The sequence below is a fragment of the Ascidiella aspersa genome, chromosome 7 (assembly GCF_963924565.1).
Source record: "Ascidiella aspersa chromosome 7, kaAscAspe10.2, whole genome shotgun sequence".
In the NCBI taxonomy this organism is placed as follows: domain Eukaryota; kingdom Metazoa; phylum Chordata; class Ascidiacea; order Phlebobranchia; family Ascidiidae; genus Ascidiella; species Ascidiella aspersa.
The window spans coordinates 3,265,266-3,288,885 of NC_139453.1; the positions used below are offsets into that span (position 1 = coordinate 3,265,266).

At 37.7% G+C, this 23,620-nt stretch overlaps 1 protein-coding gene across 4 annotated transcripts in view; it reads right to left on the bottom strand.

The window, feature by feature from the left end:
- The window catches only part of LOC146137288 (NACHT, LRR and PYD domains-containing protein 12-like), a 176,930-nt gene that overhangs the window by 94,367 nt on the left and 58,943 nt on the right, over positions 1–23,620 (bottom strand). Inside the window, exons 13-14 of one of the 4 annotated variants that reach the window (XM_083394124.1) lie at positions 4,399–4,491; positions 1,641–2,764 (exon numbers count right to left, since the gene is read on the bottom strand). The exons of the other annotated variants lie outside the window; for them this stretch is intronic. Of the exons in view, the coding sequence (XP_083250250.1) occupies positions 2,759–2,764; positions 4,399–4,491 (99 nt within the window). The 3' untranslated portion in view covers positions 1,641–2,758. Of the gene's footprint in view, positions 1–1,640; positions 2,765–4,398; positions 4,492–23,620 lie in introns of those variants that run through there. 4 annotated transcript variants of the gene reach the window in all.

The following is a 23,620-nucleotide window of genomic DNA, read 5'->3' on the forward strand; positions in this document are numbered from 1 at the left end:
AAGCACCACTTCTCCAACCTGGAAATAAACCAACTGGTTTTCTTAAGGTTAGTTGTGCAGCTGTGTGACGTCATATTCGAAACAATTCATTGCCCCCCAAACAAACATCCTAGATCCGCGCCTGGTAGCCTTGGCGTACATTTGAGTCACTGTCTCGTTTTTTTACCGGTGCGTTTTTCCGGCAGTGTACATCGCATAGTGGCTTTTAGTTTTGCTGCGTACCGCCGGGTTTCACAGCAAGCCATTCTGATCCAATTAACACAGGGGTTCCCAACCTGTGGTACGTGAACCACTAGTGGTACGCGTAGGTTTTTCAGGTGGAAAAATGACTGCTCTTGATAGATATAATCTACTGTTTAATAGCTTAAGCCTTAAGCTACAAATAGCGTTGAATAATGCTAGTTCTAAGCTAAAAATAGATAAAAATATGATTAATTAAATTATTTTTCTGCTAAAGTGGTGCGCGTGACAGTACAGAGCGTCCAAGTGGTACGAGATCGTAACAAGGTTGGGAATCCCTGAATTAACACAAGACCAAAGTAACAAATTAAAAAACCTAGCTTCCAGTGACATCCGATTTTATGTTAAAGGCCAAATTATTGTGGCAGATAGAGAATACAACTCACGGCAATTACAATATTAGTACATTTAAGGTAATTTTGCTAAACTCACGCATAAAACTTAAAAGGTCTTCCGTTCCATTTACGATATTACGTAGCACTTTTGAGCCAAGGTTTGTTGAGAAACACAGAAATAACACAATCAGGATAAAAATGCTGGATTTTTAGGGACACACCTTATAAGGGCCTGTTTGTAACTAGAGGCGTAGCCAGGGTATTTTGCGCCCGGGGCCAAACTATAAAATTGGCGCCCCCTCCTCCATGTTTAATCAAACGTTGCTTGTTTTAGACGTCCTGTTCTTATGTCATCTAGAAAACTTCCATGCATTTTAAGTCATATTACTTTTGGCCTTGCACAGGAGGCGTTTAAATCACAGTCTCTCAAATTTCTATTTTGAGTTTTGTTATAATTGATATTATACTTTCCTGTCCTACTTGGAGTCGCGGCTTGCAATGCAATCGGCCGACTCCATTATTTCGGCCGCGTTTCGTGCCTTATATGAAACCGCAAGACCTGATGAAAAAAACGGCTGATTTGAAAGCGGCCATTTAAACTGGCCGATTTTATGTTGAGCAAAGCGAATTAAAGGCGCCGAAGCAAACGCAATCAGTTTGGTGCAGAATGAGCCGTAAGCAATCACACGAGGAAAGCATTTGATCATCAGTTTATCTAGTTGTGTTGTGTTATAGTTGACCTCTGTGTTAAGTTTGCTGCTGATGAAAGCTACAAGTCTACTTTGATAAGGTAAGTTAAGAGTTTTATTTTGTTTGTTTATCACTTATAACTTAGTTTAAGACTAAAGCAACCGAACTATATGTTTTTCTTTTTTGCTTACTATTATTGTAATGTTTTTGTTTTGTTATTAAGAGGAAATTTTAAATGTGTATTTCAAGCAAAACATCGAGCAGTTATTGAAATGTAAAGAAAAAGTAAAAGGTTGGGGTTTTATTCCACATTTAAATTACCTTTATTTAACTCATATTGACATTATTCGCATTACAGCCAACCATTGTTTAACTTCCATTTATTCGGGCGAAAAATCACACAAAAATCGAAAGCAGAAAGTTTACAGCACGAATAAAAGTAAAATACTGCTGTTCAATGTTTAATGATTTAAAAACATTTAATTTACAATACATTTATTCTAAACTTGAAACACGTCCAACCATTACTATCTTTCAAATTGTAATTAGTTTGATGTTGACTCAATTCCTTGTTAATTGCGCTGGTTTTAAAGGGTTTGAAACATTGAAAGTTGACTTTAGGTGAGTTGGGTTTTTTATTTACACATCCTTGCAAGGAAAGTGATACCATTTGTAAAGTGTCAGTGCCACAACTTTATATGTGGCGGCCTTACAAATAAAACGCTGTGTGAAAACTAAGTGGCTGTGAAAAACTATTGTTGCCCGGCGCAAAATCGTTATCTGTAGAAAATTGTTTAATTTAGTGACGCTTAAACTTTATATTTATGCTCTTGTCGCATAGCATTCTTCGCAGAGTGTTCGCGTTCTACCCATAACAAGGACATATCAAAAACAAGAAAAGCTAATACAGTTTGGTAAATTAAGGAAACAAAAAAGTATTAAATCTGGGGCCTACTGTATATGGTTTGCGACAAAAACGCAAAAATCATTGTGGCCCCAGATGCTGACATTCTATGATCACTATAATCAAAAGGATGGTTAGAAGAAGGAAAACACTGAAGTAACAGTCGAGTATTGCCAGGTTACTGACCAATTGTTACCGCCCAGTTATATACAAAAAATAGGTAGTGAACCGTCGAGATTATCTTGCTTGTGTTCGTGTATTATTCGGTTGTTTAAAGCGCAGACGAACTGTTTAAACAGGATGGAAAATAAACCCTGTTGCTACTGTGGTAAGAAAATACGAAAAGACAAAAACATGCAAAGGAATGCATCGGATTTAGTTGTGCGTTTGCATGAAACACAACTTTGTCCTTTCTGTTCTATAGCCAACTTCGCGATGGTCGTAATTGCTTGGCGTTCCGTCTGTTGCTACAAAGCCTTGGTTTACGCTTACAATCCAGCGCAAAATTATTTTCCCGTTGATAGATTCTCAATTCGATCTCTGATCCTCATAGCAGAAGGTATCACCGACGTCTGCGCCTTCTCCGAGCTTATCGCTGTAACACAAAACAAACGCAATAAAATGCTTTGTACATCACACACTACTTTATCCAGGGCTGCGGAGTCGGTTTAAAACAACCGGGGTTCCACCCTGGCTGAAATATAAAGCCGAATCCTTCATAGAGTCCCGTGTCCGGCTCCGACCCACAGCCCTGTATTACATCTATCCCCGTAACCACTTTAGTCCAGTGCTGCGTGATCGGTTTAAAACAACCAGTGTAACCAAAATAAGGCGGATATACAGCAATCCAGCCATAGGGGTGTAATGTAACTCACGCACCCGTATAACGTAGATTTATTTGAAAAAACCCAAAATCTATGCTATTCCACCTTTACGATTTACAGTAGTTACAGTAGCCTTAAGCAGATGCAATTATTACACGCTAAAGTCGTTGGTTTCAATTGAGTGGTATGCGCTGATAACGAGCATTGTATATCTAAGGGTAATTTTTTTATTTCAATAAGGTCCGTATATTTTGTGGGGAGTGTAAAGACAATTACATTTACTTTACTTAAAGAAAAAATTTCCCTAAATATTATCCCTGTCATATTTAGTGGCTTATTAAGAGTCAGTCTAAGCACTTAAATTTCTACTTTATAATACTTGTTTTTTTATTCATGGGCGCCGTGCGTCTTACTTTGCCAGGCGAATGTACGAGTTGAGAAGCGTTAATAACAAAAAGGAATGTAGAATTTAATTCGACAAATGGTTTCTGTGCATATTGTTTTTGATTTTTTTAACGCATTTACGACGAATTATGGCGCATCGATTTGGTGCGAATAACACTGCGCTTAATATATTTCTTTTACCGGATCCATGCAGCTATGGTGATGCGAGATATATCCACAATACACTTTGCGCAGAGCGGCGGTGGACCCAGCTGGGGCTGCATTAAAAACTAGAACATCACTAAAATTGTGTCTACCCCGAAATTAGCAAAACGTCACTTTTAAGTGGCGCAACGTATTTTTTAGTTTTCTCTCCCCTAATTTTTGAATTGGGGGCCCTTACATAAATCCCAGGTTCGCGCCACTTGTTCTGATTCTTTAAAACATGGTTTTGCGTAAAAATTGAATCTGCTCAGCAGAGTCAACGGATCGAAAAATCACCTTAAAATTCTCGTTCAATATGATAAAATAGGCAAGTGGGTGTTTTTAAACCTCTTTTTGAATGTCTTAAATCCGTGACTTTGATTGTAGTAAATGTCAATTTTATTTTTTAAAACGCACTAATTCAAAGTTCATTAGTTCTATCTATGTTATTGTAAGGATTCGCATGAAGTTTTCACTTTGTCTTTACCAAATCAAACCCCAAGTGTAATGCATCTGCGCTAACGAATGAAAATATTTTCAAAAAATGTTTAACTAATATTGTTGTGATTCAAAATTTTATTTTCAAACCTTGTGTATTGAAAAGCCATTAGAAGAAATTATTGTTTGTGGGTTAACTCGCTTATACAAGATTTGAAAATCACGTGGTCACTAAAACACAAAGATAGTTACACTGAGTATAATTAATTTAATTTTGATATTGTTTGCAAAACTCCAGGCCCTAGGGTTTTGTGTTCACACAACATTTGGTATGACGTAGGAAGCATGTATTGCTGGTTTAACGTTGAAATGTTCTTACATGATCTGTCTCTGTTTCTTCGTCCAAGTCTTGTTCAGTGTATGTTTCTTGGCTTTGACTTGCTTCTGGTTCCGCTTGCTTTTCTTGATATAACTGTGGAGACAGATTTTTAAGACGTGAATCGATTATGTAACGATTCTATGTTCTGTTTAAGTTTCTATGTTCTGTTTTTAAGAGTTACTCTTGGCGACAAAAATGCAGTACATGGAAAGGCGCAAAAATAGGTGATTACCTTGGTACACAGATTACCGGTACATTGAGTACTCGTATTGTTGGTTTGGTTGGTTATTCATAAAAGTAAAACTTACTATAGCGGATATACGTGTATCTGTGTAACAACATAAGGCGTCACTCAGACTAAAAAAAGTTATCACATTTGAAATTGAAACATGCGCTTATCTGACACGCAATTGCCACTATTTAAAAATACATTAAATGTCATTATACAAGTAACTTCATATTAACCGATTACTCGCGGATTCGTAATTGCGCAACTCGCTCTACTCGTTACTCGCCCGAGTCAAGTCAGGTTGTTTCGTTCTTAACCCGTAGCTTTGTGTTTAGCTTTTCCTGCTTTTAGTTCTGCTTCTTAGTTCAGTCGGGCCTGGACAGGTCCAAGCAAACTTGTTCTCAGCGAGAAACAAGCGAATGCATTCGATCGCAAAAAGGTCAGACCTCCAAGCGCCTTACTTCACAAATTAATATTAAATTATTCTTCATAAATATTATTTCGTGAACGCCACTAACTATACCATCAAGCTGGAGATAGGTATTTGATAAATATCGACATGTTTTTTAAACTAAAGTTGTACATTCGATGCAACGGGAAGCATCACGTCCAAACAATGACGTCACTAGTGTCGCAACGTTGCCCCGGCAACATATTCCCAAATTTTGAGTGCCTACCTTGCGCAGAGAATCCACATCAGCTTCATCGATACCGCATCCTTCTAACCTCATCTCTTGTACATTGTGGGCACAAGTTCGGAGGAAAGCGAGTCCTAGAGATCCCAAGAAGTTGCCTCTCAGTTTCAACTTCCTCATCTACATAAGCACAACATAATGTAAGATACAAGCACGTGTTAGGCTGCATACAGGTTCTAGCAAATTAAACAATGCATATTCGCAATTTACACCAAGAAAACTGCTATTCGTAATAGGTCAGGTAATAACACTTGGATTGGGATATATAATATATATGGGGACAATGGTGGACAAAATAATTTTATTGCATGTTTTGATGAACTATAGCCGTGTACGCGTTTTAACGACCCACAAAAACGACCCACAACAGTTTAATTATTTCTACATAATTTCTCAAAATCACCGTAATGACATGCAGAATAGCCTACACCCGGCGTTCGTATTTTACGTAAACTCTGTGGCTTAAATTTATTCGTATTTCTTATCTATTCATTCGGCGATAGACAAAAGCGAACTGAACTGGCAATAAATAAAATTACAAATCTAATAATGCTAATCTTGCGGTGTTGCTATAAAATGCAATTGTATAGATTTTAGGCAAATCAATTGAAATGCACGAAAGTCAAAGCTGCAAAGTCCATTGCCTAGGCCTACCGGCTGAAAAAACATATTCGGTTGGTCTTGTAAGGATTTTTTTCCATGCAGCAAACAACCACTTGTCGCAACACGTCAGCACATCAAATTAATTCTTTGTTTTATCGCCTTAATGTTGCGTCATGAAAGTTTTTGTTTAAATCCGATTGCCGATATCTCTTGCTAGAGTTTGCAACGAATGCCTTGTTACACCAATTTTTATGCGTCAGAGCTGTATGTGATGTGACGTATATCCGTTTAATGTGAGCGCTTTGTTTTGAAATTCGCCTTATTGTCAACAATCCAGAATTTTTAGAATCGAAAGCCAGTTACGTCGCACTGTAGATCGAAGTGCTTTTGTTCAAGCCATATTGGGACAAAAATATTATTTCCGTCTATAAGAGTCGAGAGAAAAAGGTTTAGACCACGCCTTGTTGTCACGTGATTTATTATTGAAAATCGTAAGAATATCTACGTCAATATTTCCTGTGCATTTTAGAAATCTTTTCGCCTATAAGTATTGTCGCACAATCGAATAAAATCGAGTATCAACCAGTATCACCCAGTACTGCCTAGTGCAGGGAGAAAATACTGAGACAGCAAAATTGACTGTTCATGTGTCTGAACTAAAGGAAAGAATTGGACCTGTCTGGCCTCACGAAGACAGGCCATCTCAAATCTTGTAGGAGTGTGGTCGTAATCAGGGGTGGATTCATGGGAGAGGGAACGTAGCTGTATTATCCCTTTTGTAACTAAGTGAATGCAAAAGTTTTTTGGAATACCCGCGAATTTAATTATGTTTCTAGTATGTCTTAGCCCACTTGAAAACCGGTTATCTATGGGCGCCGTGCGTCTTATCACACCCTCGAAAATTAAAGTTTGGGAAAGTTAAACTTTACAAAGACATTTTTTCACGCTGCACGCGAGTGATTTCCGTCGTTATACCGTAATATTAAAAATATTCACGTTTAGACGTAACGCTATATCGTTACTTGTGACGTCACGATTTGACGTAACATTGTGACATCATATCTGCAATTTTTTCTTGCCCCTCAAACAAAAATCCGGCCATCGCCCCTGTCCGTAATTACTTAGTAATAGTGTCACAAAAATTTCGTTTACGAAAAAATCGATTGTACACCAGACAGTGGTTCAGTTACCAAAGTTTACACGCATTGCTGTTGCCTGGTTTATCCATCTTAATGTTATATCAATATTCAACACACACTTACAGGTCGACTCATTCGTGATATGGCGTCAGTTAGAGGTTGAAGATCAGAACCAGCGATTTCGCATTCAACCAAATACAGCCGGTTGATGTTGTGTACAGTTGTTGCCAGGCAACTCAAACCACGTGAATTCAGCTTGCTCTCAAACAGTGCCAACAATTCCATCTACAATGACAAGAAGTTTTAACTGTTACGTATCTCCCCTCTATTAGCTTCCATAACATCCAAGGTGCTGTCTGTTAATCCTGGACCATAAGTGCCTGCAATAGGGAGCATTTGCCCCCTCAACATCGGGAATAGTATGGGATAAACAAGAAACTGTTGTGTCTTTAACGCAAAATTATTTTTTTGCTGGGTAGAATACGTTGCTATGCCCTCCCAACAAACTGTATTTTTTGCCTAAAAGTAAATGCATTTTTTTAGCGTTCCGCGCTAACCTAATTATGTTTCTAGATTTAGCCCACTTTATCAAATTGTTTTAGCCCAAAGGCGTCGTGCGTCCCATCGCACACTCCAAAATAAAAGTTTGGGCAACTTAAAAAATATAAAGGCGTTTTTGGTCATTCCCTTTTGCTTCCCCCTACGAAAAACTATTTGGTCTTTTTTAATACATATCAGTGAGACAATTTGAAAAAAAATATAATATCTATACTGTTGGTGGCGCGAAGCACGAAAAAATGAGTTTATCAAGCTGATTTTGACAATTGTGTTGTGTTGAGATTGACTCCACAGCAGTAACAAGGCTCCGTAGAAACTAAACATACCGAACAATTTCATAATTCAGTTAAGCAATTTTACAAAAATTGATTTTCCAGATTTTTGAACCGCGTTTGAATATCGAGTATTATGTAACGGAATGTGAAATCTGCATAAAACGTCACAAATTGTCTTTCCAAAAATGTCGTTTTTATTCAGTTGAATTGACAAGTAAACGTGTATGCATCTTTCATTGGTTCGTAAACTCTCCGGGTACAAAATATCATATTCGCTGAATGACGGAGAAACAAAATACATTTTTTCATGAAATTAAGTTGAAAGTCAATAAACTTAACAATTAGGCGAATTCTAATTGCGGTAGTGACAAAACCATGTAAATGTCAATTGTTGCACGTAAGACTTCCAGGGGTTTCTTTGCGTGCGATTGCTTCAATAAGAACCTCGAAACCGGATAGATCGCTCTTATAACGTTTTATTTCAAACTGTACTTAATTGAGTCGTTGTAAAAGTTAAAATGCCATATATTTATGCGTTTAAAACAATATTACTCAAATTCCTAATTACAGTTTTAAAACTCGAACTGTGGTTTAATGTACCTGAAATTCGCTTGCTTCTATTGTGTTTTTAAAAAAAAAAATTGCTTTTTTATTGGTACAAAAAATTATCCCTCATTAAACACGAAACTTGCGTTGAAACGTTTCCAATTAGTATCATCAACGAAATAATAAAATGTGGATAATATATTTAAAACTTATCCATTTGTTAAAAAATCCAAAAGTGGGTGGAAGCGTTTAACGCTTTAGGGGAAACAGTGACTACGAAGGAGTCGGGGGTTGCAGAGTATGACATCCCAAACAAATGTGCATTAACAAAATATAAAACGGTAATAAACATCTTAATTTGTCGTGCAATTGATTAAAGTTATTTAAGTTTGAACTACTAAACCAGCCTGGTTCCGAGGCACTTGACCCAGCTACCCATGATTGGTGGGACTTTCCCCTGTGCAATGGACCCACGGGGATGCCCCTTATCGGTTTCATGCGTCCCCATTTCACCCAGGGTACTTTCCCTATCAGCTTGACTGTCGATAGTGTGATTGGAGAATCGCGCCCGCCCCATCGTAATAATGACCATTGTGACAAAACCATGTAAATTGTTGCACGTAAGTTTACTTACAGGTGTTTCTCTGCGTGCGATTGCTGCAGTAAGAACTTCAAAGCCGGACAGATCGCTCGTATTGTACAACACAAGGCGGTTTGTCTTATGGACGCAGGTGGACAAGGCAGTGAAGTCACGTGATCCATATGTCGTCACATTTACAAGCTCCATCTACGAAATAACAACAAGATATGTTGGACTGAACGCTGTTCTAGATAGATGAGGTTCTCAAACTTATGCGCCGATAAGTTTCCCTCGCCCGCCATTATTGGCTACCTTTAGTCAATCACGTGGTTTAAAAAGTTTAAGCAAAGTCGCTGAAGCAAAAATGCGGGTCAATATGACGTTTTATTTCAAACTGTAATTAATTGAGTCGTTCCTAAAGTTAAAATGCCATAATATTTATGCGCCTAAAACAATTTTACTAAAATTCCTATTAACTCAGCTATGGAGTACGCACATTGTTAAGGCATGAGATACGAACAGTTTTAAAACTCAAACTGTAGTTATTGCTCCTAAAAATTCGCTTGCTTGAACTTTGTTTTATTTAAAACTTTGTTTTTGTGTTTGTAAATGAATTATCTCCTCATTAAACACGAAACTCGCGTTGAAACGTTTCCAGTTAGTATCATCAACGAAATAATAAAATCTGGATACGGAATTAAAAAAAATAGATACTTGCTGGGGGTGGAAACGTTTTACGCTTTAGGGGAGACAGTGACTACGAAGGGGTCGAGGGTTGCAGAGTATAACATCCCAAACTAATGTGCATTAACAAAATTAAAAACTGTTAAATCATAATTTGTCGCGCCAATTAAGAGGGTTATACCAGAAAATAAAACAGAAAAATGTTAGTTTATAAAATCAAAACAAAAACAAAAATGCATTTTTCCGTTTTTAGCTAAATAGACTCAATTAAAGTCCCGCATTTTATTACGCAATAAAGTTGTTCAAACCGCGTTGGTTATTTGTTCTAATTTTACCGGTTTTATCTCAGAAGCGAGCAATGGCGGTCTGCTTTTCGGCATAACAACGCCATTTAAACATCGTAACATTAGACCATGAATATTTTTTGCCGACTTTACAGCAATATGTGTGCCATCAATTCTCGGTAAACAACAGGAAATCGAACCGTTGTGAAAAAACAAGTTGTCTACTAATGTCAAAAAACTCGGGGACACTCTACTGCCATCATGTGGCGATAGAAGTTTAAAGTACCTTTAAGAGCAGGGGTCGGCAACCCCGCCAATGTAATTTATCCGGCCCTCCACCTCTTTTACAACTTGGCAAGAGGCCGTTGCCAAAATTCATTGTCTATTTTATAAACATTTTTTTAATGTAAAAATTTTTTTTTACTTTTTGCGCATTTTTTTTTCGGCCCAAATGCGACGTACATGGACTAGTACCATCACCATTGACGTTTCGCTATCTTAGCGCATATCATTATTTTCACTTTTATATTGCCATTAATGAATTTACACCTTAATCCAGCATTATTCCACCCTGGTATTTAATTGTCGGTAACAACCAACATTTAAAGGTTCAATTACAGTTAACAGACATTAGTTATCCCAACCATAACCCATAACCAAATAGAGAACCATTAATGCCGCTTATGATTAAACTATGCTAATCGGCGGCAACACACTCGATGAACCTCACGTCCTTTTGCTACCCCCGCGACCATCAAATATTTGCACAATGTTTAATCGATTTTAATCCACAAACGACTTTTTTAGCGCTAGGCGAAAACGCTTTACCGTTCTTTTTTCAAGATTTTTTTCGCGCACAAAACTCAACATTTTAGGAAAATTTTAAGTTTATATTTATTACGGCTCGCCGAGCCCTTTTTAAATTACGGTGCAGGGTTCGTTTGGCGTTTTTCGCTGCTTTGTTGCATTTTATATGAAATAGTGAATAAAAATTAAAACGACTAGAAACCGTAAAACTTCACAAACCGTGTGTTTGGTTTTCGCCATTGTCTCCATCAACATTTCTAAACGGTTGCCGGTAAATGTGATTGAGTCGATGTTGATGACCAGCTCTCTTTGTGTTGCTCGAAGCACGTAACAGAGACTTGACACTTCACTGGGAAGGATCGTTCCATCCTCTATACGAAGCTCTCCAGGGAAGGTATCGGCCACTTTCGCGGTGATTTCTTTATCGTTTGATTCCTGCGCCAAACTGCAAAGCCTAAACAATTTGGTGTTAAAGCTTTCGCCATCGTTTGATAAAAGTTGAGATCCAAGCGAATCGATCAGACCTTTCAGCAAACCTCTCTTGCTAGCAACATCGGTGGAAGAGATTTTAAAAATAGGCTTTAGCTTACGGTGGAGTCCCGTGTTTAGCAACCCGAAAAGAAACCGAACAACCATTTCCCAAGTATTACTTTCCATGCTTTGTAGCAGCCCAGAAAATGTAGCCAGGTCTGTATCGAACAACAGCTTGAGTGATGTAAAAAATTCTTGCCAGAGCAAATGAATAAAGAAGAATACTTTATCCCCTTCCAGTATACGAAGGTTGAGGTCGCTGGAGAAAACTTGCATGTTGAGAAAGTCCTCCATTCCTTCAGAATTAAGTCCGACTTCATCAAAGACTTCTTCGTCGAACATGATCTTGTCGTTGAGCATTCCGTGTAAAGCCAAGTCTGAAAGTTTGCGCAAAATTCTTGGATGTTCCTTAAACTTAGGCGAGCGAATGCAATTATCCACAAAAGCCGCAAACACATCTGTGAGCGTAAAAGTGCCATCTTTAGTGCCATGCTTTATGATGTAAGGAGCGACTGTTTTGGCAAATATAGGAAGAAAGCACAAAGCCTTTGCATGTGGGTTTTGACCAAGCGACGTGTTGACCTTATTATATTCTTCTTTCTCTGGGCAAATTTGTTGAAAATACAAATCTTGAGAGCTTTCGTTAAAGCCGATTACCTTGACAACAAAATGTGGCTTGCAATTTGGATGTAGCTTAAGAAAAGCTCCCGGTCGTGAAGTAAGCAGCTTGTGAGCATTTGGAAGAATGTCGCCACGGAGTAGGTTTTGTAGAATGACAACTGGCGTTGCGCGATCGTACAATCCGATCACTGGAGCATCCAAGTCAAGATCCTTGAACCTAGGTTCGTCCAAACCATCCAGGAAGATAAACAGCTTGTTGGATTTGGAAAGTCTTTCCAGTATTTGATCATCTATTTCCTTTGTGTGTTTCCAGTTTGGGTTGGATGACAGGAGTTCCAGAACACCTATTTCTTTATTAAGATCTAAAGTCTTCAAGTATTTAAAAAGCCAATATCCCTTTTGATCTGCTGGTAATTCATCTGCAAGCTCCGATAGTGTCTGTATTGTAGCAGTAGTTTTTCCAATTCCAGCTATTCCAGTCATACCGACCACGTTGCCATGCCTCTCCACGTAATCGTCATATGCTGCTTTATTTCTAAATTTCTTACTTTTGGTTTTCTTTATGGCTTCTTGTTTAGCAGCAGTAAATAGTTGGTTGAGTTTAAGCGTGGTTGAGTTGACCTGGTTGTCTCTGAGTTGCTTCAATCCTTTTAAACCAAACTCCTCCAATGGTGCTTGCGAATCCCGAATGATGTCAAGAGGAACTGGGTTGCTTGGTAGAGTTCCGATGACCTTATCAGCTGCTTCCTGAGACTTTTCTTGCCATGATGCTTCTGAGTAATATTAATATTATTAAACTTGGTTACTTTTATATCCACATTTTTACTTTAAGTATGGCTTTGACTTTTAATCTGTCTTTTATTTAGCGTGGGCTGTCTCGGTAATAAGCGGCTTACAAAGGCGTGCGTTAAAGCCGTATGTGACGTTAATGAGGTCCTCTCCGACCTGAAGCGAAACGTTAACTTTATAGCGCATCAAATTACCAAACTTTAAACCTTAGCAAACAGCAGAACCCTAACAAAAGACTAAAGGCGGGCTACTTGGTTTGCACTAACGGTTACCTTTATCTGTGTCCAGGTTAACAGTCCAACACTTAAATAGCTATATGACGATATGATAAAATGACTTAGGATGTTATTACAAGCTGTGTATAAAAATACCAAACCCAAATTTAACTTGTAATTTTGTAACTTTAGTTCAAAATGCAATTTGGGGACGCTTTGATTCTAGGTACTGATTTGTGCTATATAAACATATCCTACAAAAATGCTGCTTAATACAAATTAATCAGTAACAGTTTGTTCTCGTAGATAAAATATAAACAATTTACTTAATCGTGAAATACAATCAGCCATTGGAAATTTATGTAGCATTCTATAAATATATATTTTTTTTAGAAACCAGTGGTCCCATATGCTTACTTTAATTCGAATGAATATAGCATTCTCTATATTATCGCTCATTTTGATTGACTTAATGTTAGTGCTACTATTGTGTGATTATGGTTAATAGTTTAATAAAATGACGTTTAAGAAATTTGCATTTCTGCATGTTTGTGTCTCACTGTTATGAATAAATGTTATCACTAACCACTGTTAGATGAGGGCGCTGCTGAATCATGAGCAACTTCCGGTCTTGGTTGGTTGCCAATGTTATAGAAGTTGCCGTGAACGTTAAGTTGATGTATTGGACCACGATGCTGCATGTCACCGACATTTACATGCTCGGCATTGATTGGCTGGCTGTTTCCAGGTGGATTCTGAGCTGCATTTGGATCCTGTTGCGAAAACGTTGATGCTGTTAAACTTAAGTGTATTTGTGATTCAACATCCAAATATATATTTGTTAAACACGAAAAGAAACAACTCTAATAACAACATTACAAGATAACTGTTTTTTGTCCTCACAAATTTTACAAAATAACAAAAAGTTACAAAACCGAAAATATAAAATACAACAAAACATTTAAAAATACTAAAAAATATTGTGACGATGAAGCTAACTTTCTTTCCCGCGCAGACATAGTTCTCCGTATTTTACTGAAATATGTGTTTCCTACCAAGTGTAAGTTTTACAATGTTTTATCTAAAGATAAATAGAGCGGCAAAGTAAAGCATTCTATACTATAACCTGGTAAAAATCAGTCGGACTTTCGTTAACGTTGCTGCAACTTGAAAAACTTTCACGGACCCACAGCAAAAAAAACTTGAATTTCCGTTTGTTCTTGAATCTAGATTTTGCGTAAATTGGCTACAAGACAATACTAGATAATGATGTCGAAAGTCGAACACATACTTTCACTTTAAACTAAATCCTCGATCCACCAATTTCGTTGTATTTTTAAACCTCAAAAGTAGGGATGCTATAAGGGTCACGTATAAAGGACAGGTTATTTAAAGGGAATAACACCGCACGATTTTGTTATTTAGTACGAAAAAACTTACTTGATGTGCCATTTTGGTGCTAGTGTTTTATTGGTTGATCGTTGAACAGTTTTTTATAGCTAACATAAACAGGCTTGTCTGAAAAAAAGGAAAACATATTAGTTTAGATGACAACAACCTTGTTTGAGAAAACAAAGTATAAAGCACAAGAAAGTCGAAAAAATAAAGTGCGCTAAAACAATATCGACATTATTATACAGAACCAAGAATAGAGGTGTCGGACCTCACTCACTATACACCTGACTTTCTTTAAAAGGTTTAGGGTTGTGGTTGTTGTACAACATTTGTTATTTTAGTCGTTTTTTTATTTCTTTATTCCATGGGCGAAATGCAACACCGCAAGTAAAAGGCTTGATTTAGCGAATGTAAATATTGGTCGACTGTAAGATTGTATTCTGTAAAATGTTGCGCAAGAATGGAAATTAACATCCAAGCTTCGATTTATGGCTTATAAGTCGTCAGTGAACCTAATTAAATCACTTAGAAGCCTATTTAACTGAGAGGGTGAGATACGAGCAAGATTGGCGCTGCGAATTTTTCGTTTAACGCTTGGCAACGCTTGGTTTGTAGCAACTCGTCCCACCAACCGTCGGAAGGTTTGGACAAAGAAGAGCTGAAACGTGATTGTTCACAATGACTGGGAACAAATATACGACGCGCTGTTTCGGCGTCCTTGGATCACGAAACTATTCAACGGTAGCTGTTTTTATTTTGGTGGTTTTGCCATTAGAAACGCAAGCGTACAATATGAGTTTCTCTTCATCTTGGATGCTCTCGTAATAAAGTAGTTTTTAACTTCGCTATGATATCAAGACGGCTTTTTTACAATCTTAGACTTTTGCAAAATCCAAAACGAGTCTTTTTGTAAAAAATGCACACAAGCGGCAGGGCTGCGGAGTCGGTTAAAAACAACCCGTGTCCAACCTCAGCCGAAAAAATAAAGTCGAGTTCGACTCGGCAAGTTTGCCCATTCCACCGAGTTCGACTCCGAATCCACTTAAAGCTTTTTCATGAAAAATGATATATTGCTTTCACAACGTTAAATATTATGCGACGGAAATCGGTCTTGAGCTACGGAAAAATGCAAAAAAATTCGTAAAATGACATGCTTGACATTTGTTAAAATCTAGAGGGCGTGGCCGCAAAAATTTTTCAGGGGGAGTCCCCCCGGACCCTCCAACATTTCGGCTTGCTACCCTCGCCTGCGGTCTATGTTGCCCTTACCAAGAAAGTCGCCCCCCTTGCCCTGAAATCGCTCCGGCGTCCCTTCTGTATTTCACCCATTTAGGTAATTAAAAAAGGGTAAATTTCCAGCAAGCACTCATAGGGTCGTAATACAACTCATCCACTCATAATATGTGACTAGGAAATTCCCACCATATGCTATTCCATCTTTGCAATTGTCAGTTTGCGGCCTTATGAGAGTTTCGAATTTAGTACTGCGCACGTCGGACTCGGGACTAGGGCAGTCTTACTCGAGACACGAGTCCGCAGTCTTGAACAAAACCAGTGACACTTTTTGTATTCCGGTAAACAAACGGCAATAAAATTGTCAAACATAATGCACATATATTGCCCAGTTTTACCTCCTTTAAAATACCACTGCGTGCAAACACTAAATAATTTGTTGAAGTTTTCAATCGCGGTATTATTGGATCCCAACGGGTATTTTGGTGTCACGTGCCGCCTTAAAACTATAGTCAGAATTAGCAGTTCTTCTATAATAATATGTTTTTGTTTAACTTCAGCAGCAAAAAAGCGACATTTTAACGCGTATATTTTATCACTCGATTTTTTTTTAAATTGTTCGACACGTTCGCTTCACCCGAGAAATTCCCGTTGGTCGCGTTCGTTCGTGCAAAGAGTCAAGGGCAGAGGCGTCACGCATCAGTGGTTTCTGCCGACGTGGCAAGTTCCTGTTTTGAGTTTCTGTGGCTCCAAGTTCCCCGAAGCCTTTACAGGCCAGCTCCTTTTTTAAAAGTGGATTTTAAGCGACCCATAACCATTGTTAGAGATGACTCCAGCCTTAAGACCGAAATAAGAGCAACATCAACGTCGGAATAAAACACAGTTTGGAACAAGACCAAAATGGATTAATGCCTAATAGTTATAACAACGTCTAAAGCGGAATAAGTCTTAATTCCGTTGAAATAATACCTAAACGGTCAGAATCAGCCTATGCTACCTTTTATCCAACCCTTAACCAAACCTCTATTCCACCACTAACTTCTCCAATAATTTCAACTACAATTCAATTTATAACCGCTCCCATTACCCAACACAACCCCAAAACAGGGGCAAACAATCCGGTGCCAAAACAGCGGCGCCCTAACGTCGACTTTTAAATAGGTACGAAGATTTAGCTACGAAGATATATGGGATGAGCCAGACCCATGTATCGTCTTATACCCTTTCCTTACAGTTTCAGGCGTTATTTGGTCCTTTTAGGCCTTACTCGGATGAAGATAGGCTTCACCAAGTCACTCGACCAAGAAAAGCATAAAGTTTTCAATAAACTACGCTGGGATATCGTGGAATATTAGGGAGGGGATGTTGGTTGGAATTAAGGGGTGAGGTCTTGAATTTAACTTTTCCAAACAAGTATCGTGGAAATAAATTTGACGAACGAATCTTCAAACCAGAGGCGTACAACACATGAACCAGAGTTCAGCCCGCTGTACTTTTATTTTTGTGGCCCCACAACCTATTTAAACAAATCATTAAATCGTATGTTGCTGTTTCTAAATGAGTGGCAATTTTGACTCTTATTACGCGACAACAAGGATTCTACTAACTATAATATCATCTGTCACACTTGAATTTGGTTTAGTTTATTGCGACTGCCCCCACTATTGCGCCGTAGCCTGCTTTTAGCCTTTTGTCATGAAATAAAGTATGTTTGATCACTTTAAAATTATGGCAGCTATGGAATATGTAGAAAGGCTGATAGAATTTGCCTTTGGCTTGTAATACTGGCTTCCTTCGATTTTTATTTGTACCTCACTAAATATGTTGCTCATAAAACCAATGTGGCCGCGTCGGTATTTAAAGTTCTAGTTTTGCTCGCCACTTATAATGTCGGTCATTCTTACATTACTTAGTCGATTCAAAACTGATTCGTTGAATCTCTAAATACGCTGGACATAATATAAACAACACAATTAATAAATGAAATAACGACAATCCTTGCTCAATACATTTTTATTGTGTTTAACAAACTGTATTATGCTTTTAAAAATCTCGACAAACTTAGAGTTTTACTTAATTATATTTTAAATTGCGTCTTGTTGTTTTTGTTTTTTAATTTCGTTTACATTTTCGCTTCCCTGAGAAATTCTTGTTGGTCGCTTTAATCGAATTTGGCTCGCCATTGAAAACTATTGCACCCTTCTACTTTAAATAGAACATAAATTAGTTAATTGAGGTATACACTTTCCTCCTCAAAAAATCCACTAACTCCTCTTTATTGTTCCCCATAGAAAAGCATATATGCATTCATGCACGACGGTGGAGTTTAAGTCAAAAAGGCCAAGGATAAGCTTGAGCAAAAACTCTGAATTGCGCAGAGTTTACGCTGAATCGAAAAGCTGGAATTTGGAAGCGAAATAAATCGACTTTCTTGTTGACTGGCTTTTACTTGAGCAACTCATAGTCCGTTGTTTTGCTACAAAATTAAATCTTCTGATTTTCATGTGATTTAAAACATTGACTTCAATATTCGTTGCCATTAATTGGATTAACGAAAATCGCTTCTAAAGAGTTTTTCAGGTGTCAAAGAGCTTTTAATTTATATTATATATTTTTTAAATCATGACAATCTAACTTTTACAAAAGTACGTTTTAAATTGTTTCATTGGTAATTTGTTCTAAACTTCGGGGCATAATGGTTGGAGGTTGTAGTAAGACGTAATAACAATTTTAACGCCCATACAGAAGTAGGTATCGTTTTAAACGTTTCGAATAACTCTCGTTCGCTTCACGCGAGAAATTCCTGTTGGTCGCGTTCGCTCGTAAAAGTCAAGGGCAGAGCCGTTACGCTACGGTCGGTTTCTGCCGACGTGGCAAGTTCCTGTTTTGAGTTTCTGTAGCTCGAACTTTTACGAAGCCTTTACAGGATAAATTTCGAACAGATGACGTCATACCATAACGGTCTTATTAACAAAAGTGTGATATCAAAGGCTTGGAAATTAAGGGGTGGAGTCTTGAATTTAATATTTCCAAACAAGTATTGTGGAAAAAAGTTTGACGAACGATAATTTTCTAACCAGAGGCGTACAACATAAGACCCAGAGTTCGGCCCGCGGCACCTCTATTTTTGTGAACCCAAAACCTATTTAAACAGACCATTACATCGTATGTTTAAGTTTCTAACTGGGTGATAGGTGCATTCCATTCCCATTACGTTACTCCGACGTAATTTCCATAACATCATCTGTTACATTGACAATTGGTTAAGTTTGTTGGGACATAAAAATAAGTTGTTTGTTACCTAAATTTTATGGCAACGAACTCACTGAACCGCGTTTACGCTGATTCCAACATCTGGAATTTGGAAAAGAATAAATCGACTTTTATTGTATTGGTTTAAAAATAAACGCTTAAGGGTTTCACGTGATTTGAATATTAATTTTAATATTAGTTGATTGATTTTCGACCAATATTTTACATGGCTTAATCAATTCCAGCTGATTCCTGGAATCATTACATGTTGGTCACAATTCAAACATCACAATATAAAATTGTATTCTCCAAAATCGCTGCCAATTCATTTTTCATCTGAGAAAAAAATGCTACTTCTTTTTAAAATTTGCTTTACTCGAGAAATTCCTGTTGGTCGCGTTCGTTCGTGAGAAGGGTCAAGGGCAGAGCCGTTACGCATCAGTGGGTTTCTACCGACGTGGCAAGTTCCTGTTTTGAGTTTCTGTGGCTCAAAGTTCCCGAAGCCTTTACAGGCCAGCTCCTTTTCTAAAAATGGAATTAAAGCGACCCATAACCATTATTTAGAGAGGACGCCAGCCTTAAGACCGAAATAAGAACAACATCAACGTCGGAATAAAACACGGTTTAGAACAAGACCAAAATACGAATAATAGTTAATAGTTATACTGACGTAAGCGGAATAAGTCCTAAATCCGCAAAAATAATACCTAAATGGTCAGAATCAGCCTATTCTACCTTTTAACCAACTCCAAACCAAACCTCTATTCCACCACTAACTTCTCCAATAATTTCAACAACAATTCAATTTATAACCCACCCATTACCCAACACAACCCCAAAACAGGGGCAAACAATCTGGTGCCAAAACAGCGGCGCCCTAACGTCGACTTTTAAATAGGGTTCTCAAATGTTGACACCAAAACTGCCGATCAAGTCATGTTCAACCGTACGTAAGATCTCGTTAATTTAGCTACGAAGATATATGGGACGAGCCAGACCCATGGTCCCGATCGTCTTATACCCTTTCCTTACAGTTTCAGGCGTTATTTGGTCCTTTTAGGCCTTATTCCGATGAAGATAGGCTTCACAAAGTCACTCGACCAAGAAAAGCATAAAGTTTTCAAAAAACTACACTTAGATATCGTGGAATATTAGGGAGGGGCTGTTGGTTGGAATTAGGGGGCGGAGTCTTGAATTTAACTTTTCCAAACAAGTATCGTGGAAATAAATTTGACGAACGAATCTTCAAACCAGAGGCGTACAACACATGAACCAGAGTTCAGCCCGCTGTACTTTTATTTTTGTGGCCCCACAACCTATTTAAACAAATCATTAAATCGTATGTTGCTGTTTCTGAATGAGTGGCAGTTTTGAATCTTATTAGGCGACAACAAGGATTCTACTAACTATAATATCATCTGTCACACTTGAATTTGGTTTATTGGATTGCGACTGTCCCCCACTATTGCGCCGTAGCCTGCTTTTAGCCTTTTGTCATGAAATAAAGTATGTTTGGTCACTTTAAAATTATGGCAGCTATGGAATATGTAGAAAGGCTGAAAGAATTTGCCTTTGGCTTGTAATACTGGCTTCCTTCGATTTTTATTTGTACCTCACTAAATATGTTGCTCATAAAACCAATGTGGCCGCGTCAGTATTTAAAGTTCTAGTTTTGCTCGCCACTCATAATGTCGGTCATTTTTACATTACTTAGTCGATTCACAACTGATTCGTTGAATCTCTAAATACGCTGGACATAATATAAACAACACAATTAATGATTGCAATAACGACAATCGTTGCTAAATACATTTTTGTTGTGTTTAACAAACTGTATTATGTTTTTAAAAAGCTCGACAAACTTAGAGTTTTACTTAATTTTATTTTAAATTGCGTCTTGTTTTTTTGTTTTTTAATTTCGTTTACATTTTCGCTTCCCCGAGAAGTTCTTGTTGGTCGCTTTAATTGAATTTGGCTCGCCATTGGAAACTATTGCACCCTTCTACTTTAAATAGAACATAAATTAGTTAATTGAGGTATACACTTTCCTCCACAAAAATCCACTAACCCCTCTTTATTGTTCCCCCATACAAAAGCATATATGCATTCATGCACGACGCTGAAGTTTAAGTCACAAAGGCCAAGGATAAGCTTGAGCAAAAACTCTGAATTGCGCAGAGTTTACGCTGAATCGAAAAGCTGGAATTTGGAAGCGAAATAAATCGACTTTCCTGTTGACTGGCTTTTACTTGAGCAACTCATAGTCCGTTGTTTTGCTATGAAATTAAATCTTCTGATTTTCATGTGATTTAAAACATTGACTTCAATATTCGTTGCCATTAATTGGATTAACAAAAATCGCTCCTAAAGAGTTTTTCAGGTGTGAAAGAGCTTTTAATTTATATTATATATTTTTTAAATCATGACAATCTAACTTTTACAAAACTACGTTTTAAATTGTTTCATTGGTAATTTGTTCTAAACTTCGGGGCATAATGGTTTGAGGTTGTAGTAAGACGTAATGAGAATTTTAACGCCCATACAGAAGTAGGTATCGTTTTAAACGTTTCGAATAACTCTCGTTTGCTTCACGCGAGAAATTCCTGTTGGTTGCGTTCGTTCGTAAAAGTCAAGGGCAGAGCCGTTACGCAACGGTGGGTTTCTGCCGACGTGGCAAGTTCCTGTTTTGAGTTTCTGTAGCTCAAACTTTCCCGAAGCCTTTACAGGATAAATTTCGAACAGATGACGTCATACCATAACGGTCTTACTAATAAGAGTGTGATATCAAAGGCTTTGTGTGACAAGTGGGGCCAGTAAACACTATAATGTTTCTTGGTATACTGATGTGGTCAACATAAATAAAGTTTTCTATTCATTTCAATCATTCCGATCTATCACATAACCTTTAGCAAAGTTATATTTCACTTAGCGCGTGTTTTATCTAACGAAAGGCAAATATCGCCGATAAAAGCAAACTGGTTAATGGATGCTGATTTCAGCCGCTAGAAAGACTGTAGCTTTAAGTAAAAAGTTCACTTCTTTTTACGTAACTAAATTCTAAGCCAGGGCTGGGCAATTGTTTTTACCGCGGGCCGCATGAGAAAATCAAAATGTTGTGGAGGGCCGCGTCAAAATAGGATCTCGAATAAACCAAAATGACGTCATACTTCGACGCCATGACAGAAATAAGCTCACAAACTTTATGGGGGAATGGTGCGCAAATGCGCATTTTAAGTCTAATTTGAAAGAAAGATAAATTGCGATCATAGGCGATTTGTTTTAAAATGTAGATTTTAATTTGGCCACATAGAGGGATTGAGCACAGAAAAACAAAAAATGTACATTGCTTGACGGAGCACAAATAAAAATGTGCATTGCTTGATATATTGGCGTCAATTTGTGGGGCGCGTTGGCCCAAAAGCCGAGGGTACAATACGTAATTCCGCACAAAAAACAATGTTTTTTTTGCTTCTAAGGCTTTAAGTTCCCGACGAGTTACTTAAGGTTCAATGAGCATATTGTAAAGACGATAAACGGGATACATACGACCGAAGTGCAAAAAGTATATAAATACTAGGATAAGTTTGTTAAACTTTCGTTGGATAGAGCACCATTATGCTGAGTACCCTTTTTGTTTGTAAAGATGCCAAAATCGAGAAGAACTTACGAGAAAGACAGAAGAGATTCGCGCGAATCGCCAAAACAATTTCCATCTTAGTATTCAAAACAGGCTAAAATAGAGTTTTGCGGGGTCATGACTAGATCCATCTTTGAAAAGAGTGTTTACGATACCGTACAACCAAACATATAGAATAAATATGCTGTCGCTACCAGGCATAGTATATTTAAAATAGGTTCGTCTGGCATAGATTTCTTTAACTAACGTTACGGCTTACTATACAGGGACGTCCCTGATGAAGGCTTGCCGGATAGTAAGCCGAAACGTTGGTTGAAGAAATATATGCCAGACGAACCTATTTTAAAAAAACATGTAGAAACTCGCCCTTGTTTTGCTTATATGCATTTTTGTAAAAAATAAGCCGCGGGCCGGATTAACTCGATCGGCGGGCCTGATCCGTCTGCTGGCCGTATGTTGCCCAAGTCAGCTCTAAGCGAAATGATGATAAAGTGTAAAGACTTCGCCCAAATTCGCCGAGTCGGCGAGTCCGGCTCCGACTTTACAGCCCATGTTCGACCCATCTAACTAACTAAATAAGGTGGGTATACAGTAAAAAAATTAAAATTAAAATATTCACACAATTGTAAGACAACGGGCCAACATGGTGTGTTTATGTCCACATCATGAAACCTAACACTACAACAGAAAATAATTTTTAATATATAAACAAGACTTCCAATGAATCAATTGTGTAATAATGCGGTGATTTTTTATAAACGAATCGCACTAGCAAACAATATATAAATGTCTTTACTGAAACCAAAATACTTGCCACACACCGTGGAGAAGGTCACTTATGGGAATTTGCATTGTGCTCCTAGTATTGTTGCCAATTTCGTTCTAGTGAAACATTCTAATTTCCCTAATTGTTGCACTATGTGGAGGCTACACGTTCGGTAAAATATATTTCATATTATGTGTTATTTGGTATTTCGCAATGAAGGGTATTGTGCTGGCCGTTTGTAATTAACAACTTCACGCGATCTCGATTCCATAGCGAATAATAGCGAGCGACTAACAAACAGCAAATACTCAGAAATGAAGTTCGAAATATTCTGATCAACTGGGAATAAACGTTCAGTTTTCACGATCTTCTAATTCAATTGC